Consider the following 14,557-nt stretch of genomic DNA (forward strand, 5'->3'; position numbering starts at 1 on the left):
TATTGTATTAAGCAGAGTGTTGGCTAATCAAGATTTCACACTTCAAAAAATGAGTGTTGGAAATGAGAATGCATAGATGGACATTTGGACACACTAGGAGAGATACAATTAGAAATAATGCTCAACAGGGTAAGGTGGGAGCGACCTCAATGGTGAACAAGATGTGAACGAGGTTGAGATAGCTTAGGTATGTAAAGATGGAGAGTACAGATACTCCAATGAGGAGATGCAATAGGTTGACAATGATAGTCTAAGGAGACATATAGATAGACTGGAAAAGAATTGGATTTAGGTGATTTGACATGACATAATCCATTTTCAGCTCACCCTAAGAGATATAGGAAAGTATGTATGTCAAGAATCTAGTAGCAAATTAGTATGTAGTCAAATGGTTATTTTATATTACTATCTTATTCTTCAAATTATATAACAATATTATTTCGTTTACTTAGGTTACCCTTATGATTTTTGTTGTCAGTACTTCTCTTTTTATAATTATTTTATCATAATTTTTACTTTTGTATTTGTCAAATCCGTTTATTTTCGAAAATATTTTTTTTGAGTTGAGGATCTATTAAAAACAACCTTTCTATTTCATACACGATAAAAATAGATATGCGTACACCTTACCTTTCCAACCTCCACAATGTGGGAACATTCAATGTTAAACACATTAATATTATAGGCACACACATCCAATGTATATGCTACGCTTTCAAAGAAAGCTCTACTATATTTTGGAATTTTTTTTAATTTCCCGCGTCTTATAATTCTTTTCCCTTTAAAGGTCCATTCAAATAGCAAACCAATCAATCTCAACTGGTCAAATTTCAAACACTAACATCGTGTCTTATGATTTTTTTCCTTTAAAGATCCATCCAAATAGTTAATCAACCAATCTCAACTCATCAAATTTCAAAAGCTAATATTATCATATCTTATGAATTTTTTTTCCTTTAAAGGTTCGTTCAGATAGCGAACCAACCAATCTCAATTTGTCAAAATTCAAGGCTCTTGGTTAGATTGGATCGACCCATATTGACAATTTTACAATGTAGGAAGGAGTGTTTAGTGCAATTTAATTGGCCCTTTTTGCAAAAAGAAAGAACATTACAACAAAAACTGGAGGATTGAATTGCAAATATAAAGTTCCCCTATTTATTCTCAATATCTCCGTCTTTCGCCCAGACAAACTAAGAAGACCAAACCGTTACAGAGACCAGGTAAGCAGACCATTTCCATCCATTTATCCCTAATTTCTTGCTTCCGCCATGCAAACCCACTTTCAAATTCATTGTTAATCAGAAGCCCTTCAAATTTGAATTTCATTTCTGGCTCTACAAATCCATTACTGTAAGCTTCCTTCTTCCTCTGTTTTTTTTTTCATTCAATGATTGAATCTAGCATGTTTATGTGAAATTTTTAATTTTCTTCAATTTGAGATCATAATCAGTTTCCGATTATTTTTTTGGCAGAATAACTAGGACTTTAACTTTATAACTAAAGTTATCTGAAGGGCAAGTTTGAAGTTCATCCTTAAAATTGGTATGATTTGTTTCAGAACTTCCTGTTTTATAAATCTCTAGCATGCAAACCTTTATCTGCAATTTTTATCGTGTACTAAGTGTAGTTTTATTTCTTTTGATATGATCGATTTTGTTTTCATTTCCCTTTTTACCCTTGTATATTTTTTTGGTGCAAGGGTAGAAATGTAGGCCACATTTGTTTTGATTAAGATTAAGATGTCTGAATATGAATATGAATGCATATCTATGCATATTTGAATGATTAAGATTTTGTTTTTAGATATGAACACTAGTGATTAAGATTGTTTGTTTTTCAACATTTGAATATGCCTAATTTATTTGTTTATAAACATAATAAATTTACAATTTAATAAAAAATAAAAGGTAAGTAAATATTAAAAAATAATAATTAAAAATTAATAAAATGAAATCATTATTTGATTAAAAATGAAACAATATTTATATTCTCTAAAGACGGTGGAGATGGTTTGTAGTGGTGGTGGTGGTATTGGCGCTAATGACTAGTAATGATGGTGGTAATAATTGTGATGGTGGAGGTTATTAGTGTTGTAGTGACGGATGTGATGGTGGAGGTAATTAGTGTTGTAGTGACCGACGTGATGGTAGAGGTAATTATTGTTGTAGTGACTGACGTGATGGTGGTTGTTGATAATGGTGGTGGTGGTTGTGATGGTGAAGTTGATTGATGTTAGTAGTTAGTAGTGTTGATGGTGGTGGCGGAAGAATGTTTGATGGTTGATGATGTGTTGGTGGAAGGTGACGATGGTGGAGGTGGTTGGTAATAAGGATTAATCACCATGGTGGTAGTGGTGGTGGAGGTGGCCGTGATGGTGGTGGCAATGAGTGTAATTATAATGATGGAGGTTGTAGGTGTGGTAATGACTTATAGTAGTAGTCGGCAATGGTGGTGGTTGCTAGTCGTGGTTGTGATGGCCGGTGGTGGTTGCTAGTCGTGGTTGTGATGGCCGGTGGTTCACGACTATAATTGTGGTGGTGGTTGTAACGACAAAGATGGTTAGTGTTGTGACCGGTGATTGTGGATAGAGTGATGGTGAAAATTATTCAAACAAAAATATCTCTTCATGATATTAATACTTTGTTCAAGATCTTAATGATTAAGACCTATTCAAACCAAATAAGTGCTTAAATCTTAATGTAAACAAATGCACTTAATGGCCTATGGTTTGAGCCATTCAGATGCACTTAATGGCCTATGGTTTGACTCATTCAGATTCAGACCTCCATTAAGTGCAAACAAATGAGACTTATGTCTTTCAAAAGCTACACAGTTTTTCTTTTTTCAAAAGCTACACTGTTTAAATCTGCTAGGAGCAAGAACTCCATTTGCTTGAGCTCATCTTCCCATATCAGCAAATTTGCTTCATGTCTGTGACCTTGGTTTGCCAAGAAAATCTGTACACTAATTTACTTCTCTCTTGATGTGGATAATAATTGCCTTGTTGACTTTCGGTAGATATTTGCAATCTTCAATAATAGCTTTCAGAGGATTACTCTGTATGTCGTCTTCATTGGGAAATTTGTTTCCACTTCTTACTTTTTATATCCCATCGCCTTTGCTAAGTGTAGCCCTTGTTTGATGCTCCATAGTCCTGTGGTGAGGTTTGAGATAGGTCATGTCTTACTTCTGAATATCCCAATATTCACTTTCCTCGATTATGTATACATAGTCTTCCAAAAGTAGCATCTCCACTTTGGTGGATCTTCACACTTCCGTCAATATTCAATTTAGTCTTTCCTAAACAAGGAGGAGACCAAGCGATCAGTTTAATTTCTTTAGATATACAAGTTTGTCGAGGAAATACTTTAACAATTTTCCCACCGTAATCTCTAATATGTTTGCATAGATCTTTAGGTAGACATTTCTTTTCAATCAAATTTCTTTTCATATATGCCACATAATGAATATAAGTGTAACACTTCAAGTGATAGTAAATTTTCCATAACTTATTCCAATCCAAGTTACCTTACTTGCAAAGATAACATGGTCAGAAATGAAGAGAGATGAAATGGTGTTTATGTTAGATAGGTTAAGGAAATAATCTAGAGAAGAGATATTCCATTCACCATCTAACAACACATCAGAGACTTTTAACTTTTAACAGATATATCAAGTTGGTTGGCATCAACATTAACTTTGACGGTCACCCTCATTGAAATAAAATGACTAATCCATATATATGACCACTTGTATGCTTTCACCTGCCATATAGGTGCATATGTCCTAATAACTGGACTTATTTACACATGTTACAAATATCCATGACCACATCACCAATCAAGCCAAAAATTGACCAATTTTCTATGACCCGAATTCCATTTGACGCCCTCAAGCAACACATCCTTGGCTTTGATAGTACCAGAAATAGGATACAATTTGCTTAGGTAACCAGTTGGATATAGATTGATCTTGAACGTACTTACTCCTGATCCACATTAGTTACCAGATCATTTGAGTTCATTGCCACTTCGAATAGAAATTTCACAAGCATTGCAAAATTTCATAAGGTGTGTTCGGTATGAAGGATTTTCAATTTTTTCATGTTCGGTTGGTCAAAAATTTTAAAATCATTTTCTCTAGGAAAACAAGTTCCTTGAAAATGAGGAAATGCTAGTGAAAGTAGAGAAAACAACTTTCTCAAAAAAAAAAAAACTCTTTCTCAAAGAAAGTAGAGAAAACAAGTTTCACAAGTGGCATTCCGCATCGATTGTGTCCTCCCCACCCTCCAATACACCTCATCTTTACCCACACTCTCGTAGCCTCCACCGCCACTACACACGCACACACCCCAACCCCACCTACCACAGTATTTGTCTAGATCTTATATAAATGTTTTCAAGATTATGTTTTTTGCTTACAGACCGAACACAAGAAAATAAGTAAGAATTCCTCTTATTTCCCTAAAAACATTTTCCAAGAAAACATCTTTCATGGAAAACATTTTCTTTCATATCGAACACATCCATAATTTAGATTTAGAGAAATTAATGGAATGAGTAGACATAACACAAAATTCATGAACTGTCTCTTTGATTATATCACATGCTTTCTCAGAGGCCCCATAAGAAACATAAGGTCATCAATGAAGAATAAGTGGGTAATGTTTTGAGAATATTACTAATCCAATGCAGAAAGTAAAAGAAAACTGCATTAATACTTTATATCTTTGGTGTAAAGAAGAGGGTATAGATGAGGTAGAACAGCTAGTGGACTTCTTAGGCTCTCTGTAATTATGATTACTTGCACTCTAATTTTTTTGATGGTTGACAGCATACCCAGGTATGCTGAGGAATATAACTTTACCTTGCTCAAAAAAAAAAGTGGGTAATGTTAGGTCCATCCTTAGAAATATTAATACCAATCCAATCCTTATCTATATTTCTTGCAATTATCATATTCAACAATCTTTCCATGCATAACACAAATACATAAGGCGATAGAGGGTCACCCTGCCTAAGTCCTCCACCAATACCTGTTTGTGGATATGAATTTATTGCAACTTGTTCTTGGTTCTTTTTTTAGTCTTGTCGTAGAGTCTTGACTCCCAGGTTCTTATTGCTCAATCTTGTTACATTTTTTTTCCAGATGAATACATCAATAACCCCCTTAAACTTGCCAACAAATTTTATTTAGATACTTGAACATATGACAAACTGGTCCTACTACACTTCTGGCTCAAACTTTTGATTTTTTTTTTTTTGCATGTGTTCTTAAATGTACATTAAGTAGTCACATAAAATATGTCACTTCCTTTAATTATACACTTCAACATCAATTGAAACAGGCATTAGTGTTACGACTCATTGAGGCTAATGTGTAATAGCTAAAGGAGGTGACATCTTTTGAGTGGTTAACTTATTTACATAATGAGCACTTGTAAACACAAGCATAAACTTTTCCAATATTTTAGTTGGAATTGTTTGGAGCAAGTGATATGAAGTAAGAGTTTGGATAGATGTAAAGGAAAATGATATGTGAAGGATGTCATTCCTCTTTGATAGGAAATGTTTCATTGGAAAAGATTTTCCAATGACCAAACATCAGAAAATGAATGAAGGGCGGGCCTTTAAAGTGCACCACATCCAAGAGATGAATGTTTGCAAAAATGCAAATGTGAAGATGGATGTGCAGTCATTAGACAAGATGGAAAATGACCACATTCAACAGAATGTGCAAGTAGCACAAACAGAGTATAAAATGAGAGAAGGTAACTTGATATGGTTTGGTCATGGCCTACATCAACCTCTAGATGCACCGATTCATAGGTATATTGCCATGATGAGTAAAGGATAATGGAAGAGAAGGTAGATCTAAAATCACGTAGAAGTTGTCTCGCAAGACCTACAATCTCTTGAAATCCATGCGGATCTAGCAAATAAATGGCACAATGGAAGACAGATTTGTATATGTGATCAATTAGCTGAGACTTTTAACCATGTCAGCCCCTCCCCCCAAATTAGTTGAGATAAAGTTTTGGTCATGTTAGAAGCTTACTTTAGGTGAAAAAAAAGATTTAGATGAGATTATATTTTGGTCATGTCAGTACATTTACTTTAGTTCCAATATTTGCTAGGAGTTTTAGTCTTGTTAGAGATTTATACTCTAGTAGAAATTGTAGACAACCTCTAGTGCTAATGATTAAATTTTCATAATACTGGACTGAGATGGACATAAATTGAACAATATGGATGGTGATGATTCATATAGCCTAGTTGCTTGGGATTGACGCCTAATTGTTGCTGTTGCAAACACTAGAAAATGACTTCTTTTGCGGAATGATTTCTGTCGTACTAAATACTGATCTTTTAGGCCAAAGGGGAAATAGATATGTTTGAAAGTGTTTCATCTCCTTCGTGATTTATCTCTGCTAAAGCAAATGTCGTCTTTTCAGTTTCAGGATTCTGACGGCCAAGAGGATTTCTCCTTAGTTGGTCAAAGATGGCATCAGTGTCAAATGATGGGTTATCCAATAAGAGCGTGAAGAAGCGGCAGTTGGAAAATGGTTGCCACTCCTCATATTTGGGCATTATGCCAAAATATAAAACTCGAAAAGTCTCAGCAGTGCGAGATTTTCCTCCAGGGTGTGGTAGAACTTCTCCGAAAGTTGATTTGAATCATGAGCAAAATGCTGTAGTGTCCACCAAAATTGAAGACATGGCTAACGTTATATTGGTCGATGGTGTTAAAGAGACTAACATTGAGATCAAATCACAGTCTGTTGAGGGTGTGAACTGTCTAATTAACTTGAAAGATCAAGAAAAAGTGGATAGGTTAGCAGGGGAAGTGGTAGCGACAAACATGAGTGCAATAGCAAATGGGGTGGGAGAAAAAATAAGTGATGAAAAATCGATAGGAGTTGAGTTGCCAAAAGATCTCAAAACTAGTGAGATGGAGCTTTCCAAGGGAACGGAAGACATTCAGTATGACACTTCAGTGAAGGAAGTTGATGAGCAGGGTGTACCTTTGGTTGAAAATGTTGGTGGTGGGCACAAGACACCTGTTGGTGAAGTCAAAATGTTCTCTCCACCACAGCTAATCAGTGTTATGGAACATACCTCCTCGCCAAAGAATAAGTACCGCAAAAGAAGAGTATCTGCTGTTCGAGACTTCCCTCCATTTTGTGGAACAAATGCTCCTAAGCCAACTGTGCAGAAATGTTTTGGTGTTACTGAAGAAAGCAAGGATGTGGCTGGGTTCGGAAAGGCAGCTACAAATAATGAAGTAATTGAGACATTGAGAGATGTTACAGACACTGGGGCATTGCCAGAGAAGTTGATTGGAAGTGAGGATGCTGATTCTCTGAAAGAGAGGGACGTTTCTAGTCCAAAAGATAGGCAGTTGGAACAAATCACAATGGTCCGGACTGAAGAACAGGAAGGCGTCCAATGTGATTATGATGGAAGAAGTCGGGTGGAAAGAACTGTGGTTATGCCTGAGATAATGATGAAAAAAGAGGGTGATGCAGGAGTTGTAGGGAAGGAGACACTGGTTTATTCAGAGAACGAAAGGGAAAAGTTAACTACTGCAAGTAGTGCTCTTGGTTCTGGAAATGAAAAGCCGATTACAAAAGGTGCTAAGCCATATTGTGCACGGAAACAAGGGAAGCAAAAGAGTTTGGACGACCCTGTGAGTGGAAATGAAATTGTTGTCTCACAGGTCGAAAGTCATTTGACAAAGACTGCAGTCAATGCTCTTGGTTCTGGGCATGAAATAGTTAAGCCAATTGTGCAAGGTCTGATGGCCAAGCCATACTGTCCATGGATGCAGGGAGAGCGAACTAGTTTAGATTGTGGAAACCAAGTTGAGAAGGATGATTTGTCTGGGCGCAAGAAGGCCAAAGCTGTTACCAGAAAAAATAATCCTAGAGGTAAGAAAAAATTAGCTACTGTTGGTGAAGCTACTGATGGACTTTCAAGTGCATTAGTTGTGTTCAATGACGAAGGATCTGGTTTGTGGGCTACCAGCAATGATGGAGCTTGCAGTTTGAATAGAGAAGCTGTACATGAAGATTCTCCCGTTCGACGAGGACAATGTGATTTTGATGTGACCCTACCACCTTTTGGTCCAAACAGTTCCAGTCATGGTGATTCCCGTACTAAAGTTAGAGAGACTCTTCGTCTGTTTCAAGGTATCTGTAGAAAGCTTTTGCAAGGTGAAGAATCAAAGTCAAAACCTGAAGAAGCAAAATCGAAGCAGGGGCCAAACAGAATTGATCTTCATGCAGCAAAAATCATCAAAGAAAAAGGAAAAGAAGTTAACACAGGTCAGCACATACTGGGAGAAGTTCCCGGAGTTGAAGTAGGGGATGAGTTCCAATACAGGGTGGAACTTGCTATTGTGGGGGTTCATCGCCTGTATCAAGCTGGTATAGATTACATGAAGCAAGGAGGTATGCTGATCGCGATTAGTATTGTTTCTTCAGGGGTCTATGATGACGGTCTGGAAGATGCTGATGTGTTGATTTATTCTGGGCAAGGTGGAAATGTGGTGGGTAAGTCCAAAACCCCTGAGGATCAGAAACTGGAAAGAGGTAATTTAGCTTTGAAGAATAGTATATCAGTAAAGAATCCTGTTCGGGTGATTCGTGGCTCTAAGGAGACCAAGACCTCCGACTCTGTGGATGGTAAAGGTAAGTTGGTGACAACATATGTTTATGATGGGTTGTACACTGTTGAGAATTATTGGACAGAACAAGGGACAAAGGGTAAGATGGTTTTTATGTTTAAGTTGGTGAGAGTTCCTGGGCAACCAGAGCTTGCTTGGAAAGAAGTAAAGTCATCGAAAAAGTCCAAAGTGCGCCATGGTGTTTGTGTCCACGACATTACAGATGGAAAGGAGACATTCGCGATAAGTGCTGTGAATACAATTGATGGTGAGAAACCTCCACCATTCAATTACATCAAGAAGATTATATATCCTGACTGGTTCCAGCCTTGTCCTTTTAAAGGTTGTGATTGTGTTGGGAGATGTTCTGATTCCAAGAAGTGCTCATGTGCAGTTAAAAATGGAGGCGAGATCCCATACAACCGTAATGGGGCTATTGTTGAAGTGAAGCCTCTGGTATATGAATGTGGTCCTCATTGTAAATGTCCCCCTTCTTGCTACAATAGAGTCAGCCAACATGGTATTAAAGTTCCACTTGAGATCTTTAAGACAAATTCAAGGGGCTGGGGTGTGAGAGCTCTAACATCTATTCCTTCAGGAACCTTTATATGTGAGTATGTAGGAGAACTTCTTGAAGACAAGGAAGCTGAACAAAGAATTGGCAGTGATGAGTACCTTTTTGATATTGGGCAGAACTATAGTGATTGTTCTGTGAACTCTTCCAGGCAAGCAGAATTAAGTGAGGTAGTAGAAGAGGGTTATACAATTGATGCAGCTCAGTATGGAAATATCGGGAGATTTATCAATCATAGTTGCTCACCTAATTTGTATGCACAAAGCGTTCTTTATGATCATGAAGATAAGAAAATGCCTCATATCATGCTTTTTGCAGCAGATAACATTCCTCCTTTGGCGGAGCTCAGTTATCATTACAATTATTCCGTGGATCAGGTACATGACTCCAAGGGCAATATCAAGGTGAAGAAATGCTTTTGTGGATCTTCAGAGTGTAGTGGTAGGATGTACTAGGGGTTTGTATAGCTTTCTTTCAAGTTGAGGTGGAAAATTGCTCATTTGATGTAAGAATTTTCACTGCAATTTATTCGCCTTCCTTACTTTTATGTCTGCATTTGATCGGATTAATATGTACTGTATGTTTTCCCTTCTCATACATGGATCTGGATGCATTAGTGTTTGTATGTATCTCTTCTTTCCCTATTGCAAGGAAAGTCGGCTACACTGTGGGTAATGTGCATACTGATTTTGCAGGGAAAGAGAAGTTTGTTCAGGGAGGCTCATAAGCTTCCTTAATCAAGACTATGATTTTGCATTTCTATTAGGTTACTTGTTGCCTGTGTTGACATACAATTTGTGTTGCTAAATGTGTCGTCTTATTGAAAGACTGTATACTCAAGCAGATATCAAAGGCAAGCACCATACTTATTGAATCAATCTATGCTCTCCATTTAGTTGTTACTGCTTTCATTTTTCGTTCACTTTTTCAAACTGCTTTGAAATGTTTTATTTACACGGAGGGTCTATTGGAAACAACCTCGTAGGGGTAAGGTTTGCGTACTCTCTACCTTCTCCAGATCTCTTTGTGATTACACTGGTATGTTGCTGCTGTTGTATACAATTACTAGAGAGCCATGATAACTCAACAAACAGCAGTGAAGAAGTTTATTATATCAATACATTGGAGAACCAAGTACACGAGGTGATGTCTAATACGCAACTAATCTAAAATTTATTCTGTAAACTGATAGCTGAAGTAGCAGTGTAGCAATAGTAATTCATTAGAAGGTAGATATAGATATATAATAGTTTTGATTAAGAGAGCTGAATATCTGTCTCAATAGTGATCCCAGCTTTCCATTCAGCAGGGATTACAGCCTTATCAGACTCCACCCATTTGGTTTCAGCACCAGCACTTGTGAGGAACCTCACTTTAAGTTCACCACTTGGTGGGTTCGATAGGTCGAATATAGCTCCATAAGCTCTCCTCATTGATATCCATTCTTTTGTTTCCTCCTGCATCAACATATAGTGGTAAATCATGTTTGCCAAGATAGGCTTCCAACATCACAAAATATTTAAAGTAGGCGACGTCAGGATTTTTAGTTTACAGTAGATGTTGAATTCATTTAACTTCTTCGGGTATTTTTAGACGAACCTGGAAGACTTCGACAGAGAGAATGTCAGTGGCACCACCTTGGTTCATAACAAGAATAGCAAGGTAGTTAGGGTGCTTGCTATGTTCTTGGACTTTAACCATGAGATTTCCTCCACCATATTTGCAAGAAACTCTACGATATTCTACTTCAACCACTCCTTTAGCAAACAAGTGCTGAGCCATATTAGGCTGCTTTGCCATTTTAGCATAGCCACGGGAGCTTAGAATGAAGTCTGTTCCATGCCCTTCTCCATTATCAGTCACAACTACTTTTGTGCCCTCATCACTGCACAAATCCTTGTCCTTGCACCTTACCTGTAAATTTTACTTTTGTTAATCAGTATTTTGACTACTTTAACTAATTTTCATTAAAGGTGTAATGAGTTTTTACACTATCAGATAATTTGTTTTATTTTGAGTTTTATAAAAGTTATGTTGGGTTAAATAAAAAAGATACTCTTAAGTCTTAACATGGTGTGATATTATCCATTTTGGGTCAAGTCTGCACAGTTTTCCTCAAAAGGTCCACACCATTAAAAGATCCTACAGTTATATGTAGTTTTTCAATTTTTTCAGCTATCAATATGAAACTTTGTTCACATACCCTACAAATATATATTTAGTGTAAACAAATTAATTACACTTCTATAATATATATATATATAAGTTAAATTCAAGTGCATTTGACTTGATGACATATGACTTTTTCTTTGGGTGCAAATTATGAAGGAAACAAGGATCTAGAATACCTGGTAGCAAGTTCCACAGGCAGCTCCATTTTTGTAAAGGCGCTTGGAGGCTGTGCAAACATCGCCACTATTCACATCTTTGCCATAGTCTCCGTAGCCACATGCTCCACCTGATTTAAATTATAAGCAGTTAAATGTTAAAATTAGATATTACACATGTCATATATTCTTATCAGTTTAATATTTGATATGTAAACTATCAGAACGCACTATATTAACTCATTTTTTTAAGGAGAATGTCCGTTAGGGTAGCTTGCTATCCGGCCTTTGCGCGTTGCTTAGGCATTGCACTAGTACAGCCCCAGGCTTGGCACACCCATTGTATACAAAAAAAAAAGTATATATTCATGAATTTAGCTACACTTTTATTTTATTTTACGTTACACGAGTCGTTTCGAAAGTAGTCATGATATTAATCAAGTTGATAATATTTAGAAATAAAGTTTTGGCTTGGAGGAGTGAGAAGTCACATGAAAACTTAATATATGTAATTTGAGATCAACGTAATCTAATTCTTTTTAGTTAAAAGCAGGGAACTATATATGTAACAAAATTAGGAGATCATGACACATAAATTTAAATGACTTTTAATCAGGAATTTCGAGTTTGAGTCCTGAGTATGAAGAAAATCTTATTGGAAGCGTCACTTCCAAATTGGCTTTGTAGTGTGCAATCCAACTTTAGCCGGGATCTAATGTAGGCTTCAGACACGGGAGAAAATTAAAAAAAAAACACATAAATTTAAATAAAATTTGACATTTTGGAAGGTGTGAAAAAGAGCATACTTGGTGTCCCCATGCCATCTGGGGTGCTGTAATAGGAAACTCTTGAAACATAATTATTGCTGTAGCATAGTGAAGGCAAGAGCAAAACAATGAAAAGAAAAGTGTTTTTGAGAAAAACCATTTTTTTTGTGTTATAGAATTATATATATTACAATGAGAAAAGTAGTGAATGTGATATTGTACGAAGAATTTCTATGAATTTATAGGTGTGCGCTAAATAGTAATATCGACGTTTTCTGCCACATTTCTACTTCCACTATGGATAGTGGAAACCAGATGTAAACGAAAGAAAAGTTAGTAACAAAATTAACTTGATGACACACAATTACACTAATCATTCATTGAACATCCTAATAATTAAACCTGGAAAGAACCAAAATATATGATGTTTATTCCTTCCAGATTTTTCATCAAGAGATATAAAGAAAAGTCATTGTCTGACATTCCTAATGATCAAATATAAGGAGGTCCAAATCATCTTACATTCGATAACATGCTACTAATAGCTCTCAAATTACGAAAAAAATCCAAAGAGAGAAGAATCTAAGAAATAACACAATTGTATTATTTGTACTCATGAATATTCAACAATAAAAACCTCGATTTCAATTATGTGTATAGATATATTTGGTCACCTCTTATAATTAAACATGTTGTAATCTAGAGAACCATAAAAAGAAATTAACTTACTTCTGCATGAACCTCTAAACAAAGGACGAATTATCGTCTGTCTGAGTTGCATTGGGAACACTCTTAAGATAGTATATACTACTCACATATGCAGATCATAAGTTAAAGTTTATGTATTCCTACGATAATATTAGGTTAATATACGACAATAACTAAATTTATAATTAAATATTTATATAAAATTAATGATTTTTTTAATATACACGTTAACACTATCGAGTTCATGAGAATATTTTCTTCTGGATATTCATCAAACATTTTGCTTGGATAAATAAAAAAAAGTATATTTAAGTTGATTTGATCAGTTTTAATTGTGTTCTATCTTATACAAACAAGAAGCTTAACCAAATATTATACGATTATCCTTTTACATTCACAAAAAATATAAAAATAAAAGAATGTTTCATCTCATTGCTTGTTACTAATCCCATTAATTGGTATTATTCAATATTTCTGTTATTAGTTATGTATTATTTTGACATGCTAAATGATTTACAAAAAGAGAAGAGGATCGTGTTATCTATCACCTTACATGAGTTTTTCCCGTGTGGTTGCTCTCTAATATATTATAATAAACAAATTTGTACGTTAAACAACACAACCGGATCCGTGGCGCAATGGTAGCGCGTCTGACTCCAGATCAGAAGGTTGCGTGTTCGATTCACGTCGGGTTCAATCTCCCGAATTCATATCCGGTCACTTTTTTGTACAGTTTTATGTGCCTCTCTCCATCGCTGCAATACTAGTTAATTATTTAACATAGCTACAATTTGTATTAATTATCATTCGGAACTAACTTTTAACTTTATTTACATATCTCCTTTTTTCCTCTCTCTCCCCTCTCTCCTCCTCTTTGTGAAATCTTTCTCACCTCTCTCTTGTCCCTGTCTAATCTCTCGCTTCGCTTATACAATCACAAATTATACAAATACAAATGTTAACAGTCATTTATATATACAAATGATAACAATCATACAAATATAAATACCAATCTTTCTCTCCCTTCTCCTCCTCTTTGTGAAATCTTTCTTGCCTTTCTCCTCTCCTGTCTAATCTCTCTCGCTTCGCTTATACAATCACAAATTATACAAATACAGATGTTAACAGTCATTTATACAAATACAAATGATAACAATCATCAATTATACAAATACAAATGCCAATCTTTCTCTCGCTTCTTTCTGTCCAGTATTTCTCGCTTATACAAACACAAAGTATACAAATACTAATGTTAATAGTCATTTATACAAATACAAATGATAACAAACAGTTATACAAATATAAATTATATGTGTCGATTAGATAGATCTCTTTAGTGATACAAATACACATGTATTCGTTGATACAAACATTGATACAAATGATGATAATAAATTATACATATACAAATACAAATTGATATGGTTATATACAATTTATTCATTGATACAAATTGTATTTCGTTAATGCAATTGTATTTATTGATACATATACATACTAATTATATATTT

General features: G+C 35.5%; 2 protein-coding genes and 1 non-coding gene across 3 annotated transcripts; 2 read left to right on the top strand and 1 right to left on the bottom strand.

Moving 5' to 3' along the window:
* The first annotated feature begins 1,172 nt into the window (after nucleotides 1-1,172).
* LOC102599225 (uncharacterized) lies at nucleotides 1,173-9,985 on the top strand. The gene is made up of 3 exons (XM_006361097.2): nucleotides 1,173-1,353; nucleotides 1,476-1,545; nucleotides 6,458-9,985. Exon 3 carries the CDS (start codon nucleotides 6,505-6,507, stop codon nucleotides 9,697-9,699), a length of 3,195 nt encoding a protein of 1,064 aa, XP_006361159.1. The 5' UTR covers nucleotides 1,173-1,353; nucleotides 1,476-1,545; nucleotides 6,458-6,504; the 3' UTR covers nucleotides 9,700-9,985.
* A 338-nt stretch (nucleotides 9,986-10,323) lies between these two features.
* On the bottom strand, nucleotides 10,324-12,539 carry LOC102599550 (expansin-like B1). Its single transcript, XM_006361098.2, has 4 exons — nucleotides 12,378-12,539; nucleotides 11,593-11,702; nucleotides 10,844-11,158; nucleotides 10,324-10,701 (listed from the first exon to the last, which is right to left on the bottom strand). The coding sequence occupies exons 1-4, from the start codon at nucleotides 12,496-12,498 to the stop codon at nucleotides 10,501-10,503; spliced, it is 747 nt and encodes a 248-aa protein (XP_006361160.2). The 5' UTR covers nucleotides 12,499-12,539; the 3' UTR covers nucleotides 10,324-10,500.
* A 1,131-nt stretch (nucleotides 12,540-13,670) lies between these two features.
* Nucleotides 13,671-13,742, top strand: TRNAW-CCA (transfer RNA tryptophan (anticodon CCA)). Its single transcript has one exon. It is a non-coding gene; the product is annotated as a tRNA-Trp (tRNA).
* The last annotated feature ends 815 nt before the right edge of the window (nucleotides 13,743-14,557 follow it).

The sequence above is a fragment of the Solanum tuberosum genome, unplaced genomic scaffold (assembly GCF_000226075.1).
Source record: "Solanum tuberosum cultivar DM 1-3 516 R44 unplaced genomic scaffold, SolTub_3.0 scf00346, whole genome shotgun sequence".
NCBI classification, from domain to species: domain Eukaryota; kingdom Viridiplantae; phylum Streptophyta; class Magnoliopsida; order Solanales; family Solanaceae; genus Solanum; species Solanum tuberosum.

Excerpts from the sequence above, each read along its gene's own strand:
- LOC102599550 (XM_006361098.2), bottom strand. The coding sequence starts at position 12,498 with ATGGTTTTTCTCAAAAACACTTTTCTTTTCATTGTTTTGCTCTTGCCT. Across the intron at positions 11,703-12,377 it reads AGATGGCATGGGGACACCAA|GTGGAGCATGTGGCTACGGA; the intron begins GTATGCTCTTTT and ends AATTTAAATCAG. Across the intron at positions 10,702-10,843 it reads TCTCTGTCGAAGTCTTCCAG|GAGGAAACAAAAGAATGGAT; the intron begins GTTCGTCTAAAA and ends ATGTTGATGCAG.
- LOC102599225 (XM_006361097.2), top strand. The coding sequence starts at position 6,505 with ATGGCATCAGTGTCAAATGATGGGTTATCCAATAAGAGCGTGAAGAAG.